This window comes from Podarcis melisellensis (assembly GCF_964234715.1).
Source record: "Podarcis melisellensis genome assembly, chromosome: 12".
Classification (NCBI taxonomy): Eukaryota; Metazoa; Chordata; class Lepidosauria; order Squamata; family Lacertidae; genus Podarcis; species Podarcis melisellensis.
In genome coordinates, this window is record NC_138544.1 from 38184179 (window position 1) to 38198398 (window position 14220).

The 14220-nt window shown below is 39.9% G+C and overlaps 1 protein-coding gene across 1 annotated transcript in view; it reads left to right on the forward strand.

Moving 5' to 3' along the window:
* Positions 1-14220, forward strand: part of MLLT10 (MLLT10 histone lysine methyltransferase DOT1L cofactor) — a 102987-nt gene that overhangs the window by 42890 nt on the left and 45877 nt on the right. The window contains exons 7-8 of the mRNA XM_081882779.1: positions 3708-3803; positions 12187-12442. Of these exons, the coding sequence (XP_081738905.1) occupies positions 3708-3803; positions 12187-12442 (352 nt within the window). The remainder of the gene's footprint in view (positions 1-3707; positions 3804-12186; positions 12443-14220) is intronic.

Sequence of the window (14220 nt, forward strand, 5' to 3'; positions counted from 1 at the left end):
TTGCCAGTTCCTGCTCCAGGTGGATCACGTTTGGTCAAAACTCTCCACTATGACCTGTCCATCTTGGGTGGCCCTGCACGGCATAGCTCATAGCTTCTCTGAGTTATTCAAGCCCCTTCGCCATGGCAAGGCAGTGGTTGGACAGTGTTTTCGAAGCTACCAGCATGAGTTTGACCGAACTGTGGGAGGCAGTAGAAGACAGGAGTGCCTAGCGTTCTTTGGTCCATGGGGTCACGAAGAGTCAGACATGACTAAACGACTAAACAACAACAATTGAAATCCTGCGGTGGCTTCAGTTGTTTCCACAACTTTGAGGTTAAGGGTAAAGGTAAAGGGACCCCTGACAGTTAAGTCCAGTCACGAACGACTCTCAGGTTGTGGTGCTCACCTCGCCTTACAGGTCGAGGGAGCCGATGTTTGTCCGCTTTTGCAGACAGTTTTTCCGGGTCATGTGGCCAGCATTACTAAGCCGCTTCTGGTGAAACCAGAGCAGTGCATGGAAATGCCATTTACCTTCCCGCCGGAGCGGTACCTATTAATATACTTGCAGTTTTTGGTGTGCTTTCGAAGTGCTAGGTTGGCAGGAACTGGAACTGAGCAACGGGAGCTCACCCCATTGCGGGGATTTGAACCGCCAACCTTTTGATAAGCAAGCCCAATGCTCAGTGGTTTAGACCACAGTGCCACCCGCGTCCCTTAATTTTGAGGTTACATCACTGCAATATAATCTGCACATGATGAAGTCTAGTCACAGAAAGTATACAGTACTACAAAAAAGCGTACTGGCAGAAATTGCTTTTGCTACAACCGAGTAACATAGCCAGTCCTCTGGAGTATATGTCTAGAAAACCATTATTTATTATTTCTACTACTACTGGCTATTATGTAACTTGGTTGTTACATTGGATGTAGCAACACAGTTAAGTGTTTTGGCTCCGCAAATCACAGTTTGCAACATTTGCCTAGACTGTGGCATTCAGATACTGTATCCTGTTACTGTATTTACCAAATTGCGCTTCGGTGGTTGGGAATGCTCTGCAGGCTTGCACGCCCCACTCCCTGTTCCCCTTTGGACTCATTTACTTATTTCACTGCCTTTTGCTGTTTAGCAATGACTGTGATTCATTGGGGTATCTGAACCAGCATAACCACAGCTACTGCTAACAAAAGTTTGCTCTCAAGAAATAAAATGATGCTAAATTAAACCGGGATATACGCCTAGTTTCCATAGTTTAGTTTGAGAACCAGTGGTGGTCAGTAGTAACTATATACCAGTTACAACATCCTGATATAAGATGTTGGGTAGAGAAAGCTAGAGAAACTCATAAATTATAGGTCTCCTTTGATTGCTTCTTTAGCCTTGAAATTCTTCTGGTTAAATTGCCACAAAGGGAGGGAAAATATGCATGGGAGGGAGAAGCAGTAATGAGGAGCACACAAAACTAGGATGTGTTCTAATCACTGAAACATGGTTTCATAATCAGAATAATGTCTGAATCAAACATGCAACCAGGGCTTTTTTTCAACTGGAACTCACCAGCATCTCTCAGGTGGGCACTACTGCCATTATATAACGAGGCCATTATATAACGAGGGAGGCATTTTTGGTGAGTTCTGGCACCTCTTTTTCTAGAAAAATTGCACTGCCTGCAACAATTCTCTGTATTTGAGAGAAAGAAAATCCTCTTTCAATTTCTCCTATGAACTTGTATAACTGTATGCTGAATAATTAGCACATAACTTTTTTTTATCATGGAGTAGCTTCAAGATATGATTACTGTGTGTCTGTGTCTACATATTTCTATCTCTAAGGAAGACTATGATTTTAAAAAAGTTTTTTACAGCAAGAGAAAAAATAAATACAAAAAAATGAGAGAGCATAGGCATAAATATTTAGATTTCATTCTGCAGCTACTGTTAATTCTGTCAGATACGCTCATTTACCTGTTTTTTTGGGGGGGAAGGGGGCATTCATATATCAAAACAAGATTGCCCAATTGAGATTATTCTCTCTCTGCCTTTCCTCTAAATAAAGCTACCCATCTCTATCTCCTCTAATACATCCACTATTACATTGTTTCCTGGTGATGGCTATCTGGTAGAGGGACAGAGTGCAGAGTAGCAAGTGAGGGGGTTTTCTGTAGCTAATGGTGCTGGCATCCCTCTTGTGGCTCATTGAATCCCTTCCGAGGAAGGAAGAACCATTTGCAATGATATAATGGGACAGAGTGGTTTGGTTGCTGCTGGAACAGCAGAGACAGGGTTATCGCCTCATCTCTTGCTTGGGGCTGCTGCTTCAGCTTCTACTTGGTGCCCCTGACCTCCAGACAAGAAGAGCTGAGGATGGAAGAGCTATCATACTCCCTGTGATGCCTTCTTCACCCACTTCTCACTCACTCTTGCCCAGGTGGGAAAACAAGTAATGACTGACACCCACCCCCTTCCTTAGCTCTTTTGCACAAGATGTGCTCTGCTAAGGGAGGGAAAGAAAAAGTGGGGAAACTAAGGATTTATATTACTCCTAGATGGCTGCTGCATGCCATCTGCAGTGGAGATTGGCTCGGAAGTGAGGGAGAGGCACAGAAGTGATGAAAACTCCAAATGAAAATTGTTGGAACAAATATAGTTTATATGTGCATATATATTGTTAGTTTTTTATTTTGGTTGTAATAGCTGCTGAAGTTTTGTGGTCACTCTTATTGGTTGAATGATATTTTGATTATTAAACTTGTACATTTCAACAGCAAATTTTTTTTTTAGAAGGATTTCATCCGGAACCTTAAAAAAAGATTGCATTCCTATGTCCATGTTTTTCAGATACTTTATTGAATGATATAATTTATTGCCTTTCCAGCAAAAATTGCTCAAAAAGTATATAAATGCAAAATTTATAAGGGCAGATTATGCCAAAATGCTCATTTTGCCAGTGACAAGTACCATCCCTCTGGCAAGTGGATTCTCTGCAAATATGAAGAAGGAGAGGGTGTTTCATTTTGTTTCCCTCTGTAAAATCATAGTGAAAGAAAACAGACACATCCCACTTCCCCACTTCCTAACTACAAGCATTGGGGAAGAAGTGATATCCATGCTGCTGCTTGCCTTCTCTGAAGACCTGCAGGAGGTAGAATAAACTATTGACCCTCTCCCAAGTGCTCTGAACATGCTAGAGAAGTTGGAGCTGGGTGGATGGTGGCAACCACAAACGAAAGATGGCTAGCAAGCCAAGCAAAAGATGTTTGGATATCTGTTTTATGTTGTGATGCAAAACCATGTTTTTAGGAGAAATGGACAACATTAAATTTTTTATACCTTCTTTATTAACAATACTACTTTACATTTATTACACTACAATAAAACATTAATAGTTTCTTAGACATCAGAAACACTGAGGGCTGTATCCAACAGAGTTGTCTTGTTGGTGCAAGAACTTCCCCCCTCTCCTCCCCTGGCCCAGATATCTTCTGGAGTTTCCCCACAACTCTCCAGAGCAATTTTTGGGGTGTGTCTGTCTGTGTGTGCTGGGAACACGGAGGAGAGGGGAGGTCAGGTTCTATTGCAGAAGTCTTTATGTGAATGAGATGACTTCTGTTGGGTACAACCCTTTATTAATTTTTAGTAGCAGCTCATATTAACGCAATTTAAATGACAAAAAAATCATTTTGCATAAACCTGATGTTGCATTTTATTTTGCTTTCATGCTTTGTTAGAAATATAAAGAAAAGGATAAACATAAACAAAAACACAAGAAGCAATCAGAATCCTCACCGTCTCTGGTTCCTTCTCTAACAGTAACTACAGAGAAAGTAAGTGAGCTTTTCCTACATCTTCTTTAGAATGACATTTATATTCTTGGTGTATGTTTTATGGAGTGAGGAATTCTGCTGTTGCTAAATTGCTTATCACAAAGAACCCCCTATTGATGTCTAGCAATCCTTCTGATCAAACAGCTGTTTGTAATATAACAAACTTGATTTTTGAAATGTACATCTTTTCTAAAAAATGAGATATCATTGATTCTATATTACTGTTCCGCTAAAGTACTCTGCTGCTTACATAAATAAATATAGTAGAATAACCTCAATTATTTTAAATGTTTCATATTCTCATTTGTAATCAGAGTTTAAACTATAGTTTTCCAGTAAGTATCATGGTTTGGATGTTAGAGGAAATTCTGGTTTAACAAACCCTGGAGTACCATATATATATAGTACAGTACACAATTGAATCAGTTAAAATACATGAAACAATATTTCCAAGTAATTAGCTGGTTCAATTATCAGTATCAGAGAAAGAGTAAGTGTTGGGCAGTAAATCCATCCGAGGGAGGAGGCAGCAGACACCACTGTCTCCCTAGGCATTAACTGCCTTGTGAAACCCACCCAGTCAGTCCCTGCTGATCTCACAGGCCATGTTGGGCAAGGCACAAGATAACATGTTTTTGGCTTGACCCTTGCAACCTTCCTGCCCACATTCTCAGGCTGCAATAACTCAAACTGATCTCACACAAAAATAACCAGATGGGTGTTCTAGACACCTCTACAGCAAAAAGAAAGGAAGGAGAGTAGGAAGTATGGTCTCAACCCCAAAAGTCATTGGGAGTTTTCCAACTAATTTCTGTTAAGAGTAGATCCACTGAAATGAATGTTAATTGTACATATGACTAACACTGGATACAACTCACAGATTATTGGACTCAAATCACTGCATTTCTGGGCTACATTTTTGATGCTGTAGAGTTCCTGTCCTTAGTCTACTTATGTGACTTCGTAACACACCTTCCGCTTTGGCAGTCATTTTATCCAGTAGGCTAAGTATCATTTTGGTTATCGTACCCACCCCCTCTTTGCTAGAAGAAGTGTACAGTACTGTCTCCATAACCTGAGGTCTTTATGCAAAGATGATATCTAAAATAATGTGTTGCTTCCAGATTTTTTAAAAATAAAATCTTTGCAAGAGAATCAGCAGAAATCTTGGCATTTGGGCATTGTTTTGTATGTCAAAATGTGTTCATATCTCTCACCTGAGGATCTTGTTTCTATGCAAGTTATGTGACTTACTTATAAAAGGAACATTAAGAGATTTTTTTCCTTTGGTGCTTTAGGTCATATGGAGCTCCTATCATTTGAAAGTTTCTTATGTAGGTAGTAGGCTTAAATTTATGTTTCTGTTCACAAAATGTGTTTCTAGATTTCATGGCTGTGGAGTTAGCTTTCTGTTTCCAACACCGTGTTGTTTGAACAAATCTGTAATATAAGCAGAAGTATAACTGGAAATTATACTCATATGAGTGTTTCCTAATGATACCCAAGGGGAAGATTCAGATACTTCTCTCTCAAGTGGTGTAGAGAAAACAGATTAAAACATTGGGTACTATTTCTCCCACTTTTTCATAAGTGTTCATCAAACTAGTCTGTAATGCTAGTCTGTAATGCAGTCACCTGACTATCTTAATCACCAGTATTTTCTCTCCTCATGGCCTTGTCCTTTTAGAAAGAAAGACCTAGCATTCCTCATGTCAAAGCAGCAAGTTCCAACACTGACCCTCCTTTTGTAACTGAAAATTCCTAAGTTTTAGAATCTCTTGCTGGATGACAGTTCTATAATTTATGTAGATGGGATTCCAGTATTCAAATGTGAATGCACTTACACAGTTGCGTGTTCTTTGCATTTCTCCCTACCAATTGGTTAAAAAATGTTTCTGGAGAGATAATAGCCAATTCAGAGACTCTCAAACACTCCACTGTTTTACAAGTACCTTGGTAATGGTTTAATAAAATGGCACTATTTTCTTCAGTTCTACATACAGCTGATGATTTCTCTTTTAATATACTATAGTATATTAGCAGCAACAGCAGCAAAAAAAAATAAAATTAAAAATCAGAAGTAGTGTTTGGTATTTGACACCATAGAGAGAGAAAAATAGAATCAAGCAAAGATATTTGGGCTTATGGGGTAGCTCAGCACTGTGGCAGTTATTAGCATAGTATGAAGGGCAAACTACTGGATCACATTTCATAATGCAAGAATTAAAATATACTGAACTATAACCACTACGAGCATGTTTGGTAGAGACTTTTAACCGGGGATACAAGTTCTGTTCTGAAATTGCATCTTGAAGCTGGGCAAGTTACGTGTTGTGTGCTTTCATTGGATGAATCTTGTTCCTTTATTTTAAAGAACTGTTTAGGATGGGAGTAATTGGGATTGGGACCATGGCACACGGGGAGAGGAGTTAATGTTTCCCCCATCATGGTCCTGACAAAAATGATGTCCCTGAAGCTGATGCTTGTCCCAATGGGGAGCCTGTTCTTGACACCAATGACAGCCTTAGGTGGAGGAGTTGTTGGGCAAGAAGGTCAGCCACTCTTTTCGGCATGCTGAGGTCCCCATCTTTATCCCACCCTCCACCCCAGCCAGCTGTTGCATCAAATAAAATAACTATACATGTTAATTGCAATATTTACTTGTTGGCTTTTTCTCCTGAAAAGGTGGTATATGGATGAGAAAATGCAATACAGTCATACCTTGGGTTACAGATGCTTCAGGTTGCGTTTTTTTCGGGTTACAGACAGCCGAAACCCGGAAGTACTGCAATGGGTTACTTCTGGGTTTCGACAGTCGCACATGCGCAGAAGCGCTGAATTGTGCTTTGTGCATGTGCAGAAGTGCCGAATTGCAACCTGTGCGTGCACAGACGTGCTGCTGTGGGTTGCGAACGTGCACCCCACATGGATCACATTCACAACCCGAGCGCCCACTGTACTTCATTTGGAAATAGTGAAGATGCTGGTGTTGTTGTTTAGTCATTTAGTCGTGTCCGACTCTTCGTGACTCCATGGACCAGAGCACGCCAGGCACTCCTTCTTCCACTGCCTCCCGCAGTTTGGTCAGACTCATGTTTGTAGCTTCGAGAACACTGTCCAACCATCTCGTCCTCTGTCGTCCCCTTCTCCTTGTGCCCTCTATCTTTCCCAACATGAGGGTCTTTTCCAGGGAGTCTTCTCTTCTCATGAGGTGGCCAAAGTATTGGAGCCTCACCTTCACGATCTGTCCTTCCAGTGAGAACTCAGGGCTGATTTCCTTAAGAATGGATAGGTTTGATCTTCTTGCAGTCCATGGGACTCTCAAGAGTCTCCTCCAGCACCATAATTCAAAGGAGGGTAAATAATATCTAATGAAATGGCCAGATTCTTAAAATGTCCTAGGAAAGTGTCTGAGAAAGATGATTTGTAATTAGAAAGGCACTTTCTAGGTTTCAGCTAGGTTTCAGTCAGTAAGTACCCTCCCCCCATTCCGCCCCCTGTTCTGGAATGCTAAGCTTTAATTTGTCACTTCTGAGGCTTCATGGAATTTAGCCACAATTTATTAGCTTTTTAAACCTATTATAAAATAGAAGTTGGTTTATAATTAGTCACAACTGAATCTGCTTACCTCACAAGACACCTAGAATAAACAATGGCTTGCCTGTTTGACGTCAGATGGTCCACAACTTTTTTTTAAAAAAGATAGATACTCAGAATAAAAACAAAATGCAATACAAAACTAGAGTAAGACAGGCAATAAAAATAATGCCAGCAATTAAATGCAGCAGATTAAAACAGTCTTTAAAAGGTCTGGGAGAACATAAAGACTTTTTCCTTGCTCCAAAGGATAGCAAAATAGCCACAGGTGAGCCTGTCTGAGGAGACATGGCATCCTTGCTGTAAAAGGCCTCTGGTTTCCCATTAGCCTCACCACATATGTCAAGGGCATCTAAAAGCATCATTTGCTGACCTACACATGGGAGGTTTGATGCAGGAACATGCATTTGTTCAGCTACCCTGATTCTAAGCAATGTATAATGTACGACGTCTTCATATACTTGTTGGCATCCGCCTGTCTTGAGAGACAGTGGAGTGCATCTCCAGGAGCAAAGTCAAACTGCTGGAGAAGCACAGCACCTGCTGTGTTGGTAACTCAGAACTGCTGCCTCCTGTGTTATGTTGGCTGTGGTAGCATCACAGAAGTGACCTTCCTGAGGCGCAAGCCTGAGCAGTATGTATTGAGGTCTTGAGCTGCCCAAACGACAATACCCCCCTCTCAGCCTTGCTGATGTATTGCTCTGCTTTCCTTTGGACTACGTTTGGCACCAGCTTGGCTGTAGGAATTTCTGGAAGGAATCGTACAAGGTGCCATTGAACCGTCTTAGGGATTCTACTTCGGATTGGTGTAGGGTTTACTCCTGAGCCTTTTCTTCTGCCAAAGATGTTCTGCAAGGCAGTGGATGTCTAGGATCAGAATTTTCCTTCTTTTTGATGGGCTACCCTCCCAGAGAAGTCCCACCTGCCCCTCACTTCCCTCTACAGCTCATGCAGAAACTGCTTTCTTGACTGTTGGACCTACTATTGGTCTCATCCGCTCAATCTGCCGGAGCCTGTCTTTGCATGTAGGGGAAGTCAGTAACTCAGCAAGGGTTTGAAACCCATGAGCTACCTTCACCTGGTTTAACCGACCAGTCAAAGCTGTTCCTGGGGTGCAGCTGCTATCGCATGCTGACAGCTTCTAGGAGTACTGAATATGTTTGTAGAAAAATGTGTGTTAAGTGTAAACAGCACCTGAGAAAACTGGCCAGAGCTAATCTTTTAGGTGAAAGTTTATATTGCTTTTCCAAAGTACATAACAAAATGTCACCCTTTTGAATTACACTGATTACGCTTTGTTGGTCTTTATCACATCTAAATTTGCTCTTGGAGTCAGCTGGGTTTCATTTGGTTTAAAGAAAACATTCCCTTTATTTTATGGGATGAATGCTGATACATATAGAATCAAAATGGCACCTCACCCACCCACACGAGAGGCAGCAGAAGACACAGGGGAACTCAGGTTTGCAGAAGTACAGCATTAGAAATAAAAAGAAAAGGGGACCAAGATCAGGAAATGGATTGTGTATACATGTGCACAACCATTTTCTGTCCTGACAGTTGCAGGAGGTGGGGAAGGAGAAGTATGGGCAGTAGTTCCACTGCCATCCGTACTCATTTGGGAGGCCAGACTTGCAATAACAGCTGCCACTGGAACTGTGCAAGCTATGAATGTCCTTCATTCTTCCTGTAACACATTTGCCTGTCCCAGATTTGAAAGCAGATAGAGGAATGATGGAAATCCCTAAGGTGGGGCTTCTGGCATCTCTCTTAGAAATGAGACTGACTCTAGGTTGAGAAGGAGAATGTGTCAGCACAGCAGGCTGCTAAAAGAAATAGGAGGCCTCTATCTCTGCCCAGTTAGAGCACAAGATCATGGGTGGAGGCTTGATGATACCCTGTGGGAATTCCTCTGGGTGTTGCACCAATGGAACTGGAGAAACTCATATTTAATGTAAAATGCTGTAACTTTGATGAAGTTTAATCATCAGGTGTTAAGTTTAACATGGCTTCTACATGGTTTAATTTTATTAATTTCCCAAAGGGAAATGAGGACCTCAACTAAGTTCCAACATGGTACAAGTTTCTGAACAAAGCTTTCTTTCATTTGTCATACATGAACATGCAACACCTTTGACCCTGTGGAAATACTAGAAAAAATAAATTTTCTCTATTATGTCTTTATATATATATTGTATATGGCCACTTGCTACCTGATTCACTAGTACTGCACAATATTTTTCTCAGGGGTATATTTTTAAAACTTCATTAAAGATTCACGTTTGGTGTTTTTCCAGATTGTGTGAAGTAAATTAGAATATATTTGGCCTTCATATTTAAGCAGTATTTTAATTTAATCAATATGTCAAATATGTTTATATTATTTGTGGAATGCTTTCCTCAGGGAGCTTCACCTGGTGCCATCATTACATGTCTTTAGGCGCTAGGCAAAAACGTTTCTCTTCAACCAGGTGTTTGGCTGATTAACATTCTATGGCTTTTTAAATGTGTTTGTGGGAGTGGGGTTATTGGTTTGTTTTTGTTTTATTATGTATTTTGCATTCTCATTTTGTATTTTAATGTTGTGAACTGCACTAGGATCTTCAGATGGAGGGTGGTATACAAATTTAAACAACAACAACTTTAAGTGGACAAAGTGCTTGTTGACACTTAAGGAAGTGAAACCATACTGCACTTGTTTCACTGGCTTACGTCTGCCATTTTGAAAAAAATATTTGAAGCATTTCCAAAAATGGCTTTTACAAGAAACAAACCCCAACCCTGAAACCCCATAGTAATTCTGTTGCAGAATTCGGAGTGCAATCTAGCCACATTTAAGCACTTTGAACTTCAATTAGAGAGCATTAAGGAGATGTTCAAATCTTTTCCATTAAAATGAATGAAACCTAAGTTTTTAATGGTTGGCTGAATTATGTTCTGTTTTGGTTTTTAAAAAACAAACCTTTGGCAAGAATTCAAAGGGCTGTGAATTGTGTTTCATGCAAACACACATTTTCTTTTCTTTGAAAAAGGCCTGGTTTGCACTGCAGCACCTGCTGTGCCTTAAAAACATTGTACTTGAGGGTTGGGGAAGCCTTCTTGAGCAGTAGTTGATATGGTTCAAGGGGGTGCAGCTAGAAGGGAAAATATGCAATCCATTTGTGCATATATGGAAGTATTTTAGGCATGTGGGTTAAACCACAGAGCCTAGGACTTGCCGATCAGAAGGTCGGTGGTTCGAATCCCCGTGACAGGGTGAGCTCCCATTGCTCGGTCCCTGCTCCTGCCAACCTAGCATTTCGAAAGCACATCAAAGTGCAAGTAGATAAATAGGTACCAATCCGGCGGGAAGGTAAAGGGTGTTTCCATGCGCTGTTCTGGTTTGCCAGAAGCGGCTTAGTCATGCTGGCCACATGACTCGGAAGCTGTACTCCGGCTCCCTCAGCCAATAAAGTGAGATGAGCGCCGCAACCCCAGAGTCGGCCACAATTGGACCTAATGGTCAGGGGTCCCTTTACCTTTACCTATAGAGCTCTACAGATCCTGGCTCATAACTACTAAATTTTTACCAGTAGAAAATCATCTTGTCTCTCCATTAGTCTTTGATACTTCACCAGCAGTTCTATACCTTCTTATCTGGAACTAAGTTCTTGAAACTCTTAGGAAACTTCTGAATAGGCCTCCATAGGATTGCACTGTTAGCACTATGATGTTTGAGATAAGCAAAAACATTTTTTTTATATTAATTTTTATTGAACAACAAAGACAGACAGTACACATGAAGAGAAAAACAAACATTAACAACAAAATCATGTAAGTTAAACGCAAGGAGTTTCATAATAAAGTCAAAAGAAAAATCAGGCGTGAATGAAATGGGTACAGTTATAAAAGGCTTATATAACACAACTTACATTGTACAATAAAGGAAATAGGAAAAAACAAAAAGGTACTGCCTGTTTATGGAGTGCTAAATAAATTTTTGTTTGAAGGGGTTTGAATTTTGAATAATAAGCTTCTGTCTTACAAATAAGCTTGTGTCTTACAAATAATAAGCTTGTGTCTTACAAAAATATTTTCTCCAGTTAATTTAAGATTTAGTTACTAATTTTTAAATGACAAGCAGCACTGCAGAAAAAATCCATACATATGTTAATGAATATGTATAAATATTGGTGTAAATGTATTGTATTTCATCATATTGTATTTTCCTTTATACGTTGTACAGAAAATTAAAAATTACCTTTCAAATTACAATAGTCTGAACAACCTAAAGGAAAAGAGCTATCTTACAAAAGCTTATATCTGCAAATCTGAGGCAATAAAGATTAATTTACAGAATAACCTGTTGTTACACGTTGCAAAAGCATGCATTTCAGCAGGAACTAGTGTTTGGAAAAATAGCTGACATTTTCTGTATTTAATAAATAGAAGTATCATGATTAAGTGTAAGGGGATGCCAGTATGTGCACTTCTATTAATTGCTGCAATCTGATGCTTGCAAAACTGACAGCTGATATCTTGCTCATATATTAGTAAGTGTATTTTGTTCTTTATAGTTCCCTGTCAGTTTAATATTTTTTTTAAACCCACCTTTAAAGTGCTCAGTTATTTTAAGTGGCAACTTTATAACATAGTTAGCTTTAACTTTCTCTATGCTGTTTTAGAATGTTGGGACACATCTATGTTTCTGAATTGAAATAACATTGTGTGTCTTTTGGAGTACAGTTAATTTATTGTGGTCTAACTGTCTCTCTCAACTTCCTCTTTCCCACTTCAATACTGTTAGACTTACACAAGCACTACCAACAACTCTATGACAGGCTCATTGAAGAGGCTGGAAGATACAGCAGCTCGCTTTACAAATGCAAATTTCCAGGAAGTGTCTGCACATGCTTCAAGTGGTAAAGATGTTTCAGAGGCCAGAGGTTCAGAGAGCAAAGGGAAGAAGTCCGCAGGTCATAATTCAGGTCAGAGGGGAAGAAAGCCTGGTGGTGGAAGGACTCCTGGAGCTCCGGTGTCAGCAGCTTGTACTTTTCAACAAGGTATTATTCAAGAATACTATATAACTTCCATGACTGCCAAGAATTAAATAGGTTAAAAACTTTGCAAATTTAGATGAACTTTTCTATGTATTATATTTGATCAATGCAATAACTGAATTGTATGCTAATTTAGTTGAGAGAAATTTTTTTGGGACAGCTAGCAGAAGTAATGCATCTTTTTTTCTTGAAATAGGTAAGTACTATTATTATGATTAGAATATTCCTTTCCAGGAATATTTTTATATCTATGAAATATAACCATCTGCGGGGATGAACCCTGTTTTTCCAGCTGAGACACAGGCAAATGATTTTGTATTCATACAGTCTTTCAGGTTGTGGATTACATTTAATCAATCACTACATTTCTTTAGTCTGCATGCAGTAACACTTTTCTTTTGGAAGCAAACTGCTCATACTACTTACTAAATAATGGACTGTCTACAATCAATGGTTGTTTAAATGGTGATATTTTAATATTTGACACCGTATTTAGCTCACTTCATTCTAGTTATCCTTTCCATATGTTATGATCCACTCTTTTTGCACACAGATACCCTACTGTAGTTATGGATTTCTTCTGCCACGACAGAAGAATCAGGCAACTATGATTAATACTAACCTCTGAACCATGTTTTTCAAAACCACGATTTCAAATAATTGCTTGAAACCTGTAACATACAACTAACTATGGTTGTACTATAATAGAGGAGGGAATCTTTTGTGTAGGTGAGAATAAGCAATCCAGACTTGATTTGATTTTCCAACTCATGGTGTGGAGGATCATCTGAATTAAGCCAAAGTCACCCTGGGTCTCTGCTGATGAACCTAAGAGTTCCAGGCCTATCACTCCCCATTCCCTCCTACGAGCAAACAGTTTTTGCAAACTTCCTGTGGTATTTCTGTCTGTTCCTCTTACTTTAGTTTTTGGGAGATGGGGGATAGCTCAGTCAGTAGAGCATGAGACTCAATCTCAGGCTTGTGGGTTCGAGCCCAACGTTGGGCAAAAGATTCTTGCATTGCTGGGAGTTGGACTAGATGATCCTCGTGGTCCCTTCCAACTCTTCATTTCTACAATTCTCCTTGACGCTATAAAGTAGAAACAGCCCCTTCCATGCCTGTTTTTCCACCCCTGCAGTTATTCAGTATACCTGGGCTTTGTTCCAGACAGCTGGTACAGGTGGGAAGCCAAAATACCTTGGCATCTCTTCCAGATTCAAAACAGCCTGTTTGAAAAGTAGTTGTTGCCTGTCCTGGGCTTGTGGGGAAAAGACAATATATCAAACAGCAGATAACATACTTGTAGAAGGTCCCAGTTTCCATCCCTGGTATCTCCAGTTACCCAGGCTGTAGAGCTTGGGAAAACCACCGCCAGATGCTGCTAGGTAGGGTGGACAATATTGGGTAGACAGTATTAGTCATGATGGACCAAATTGTCTGGCTCTGTATAAGGCAGCTTTTCATAGGTTCAAGTGGGCTAGAAAGGCGAATACCAAGTGTGTGTTAACACATACAAAAATCTAATCCTTCCTAATGGATTTTGCTTATATTATCCACATTATATACAGGACATAAACTGCCTAGTATAAGATATAAATGCAAAACACATGCACATTTCCAGTGCAGTTCTGTGCATGTTTACTCAAAAATAGGTCCCACTATGTTCAATACGACTTACTCCCAGGTAAGCATGCATAGGATAGTAACCTGAGTGTACTTGAGATAAATATTGATATTTAAGTAGAATAAGAAATACTGTTTGTAATTATGCATAGCTCTCT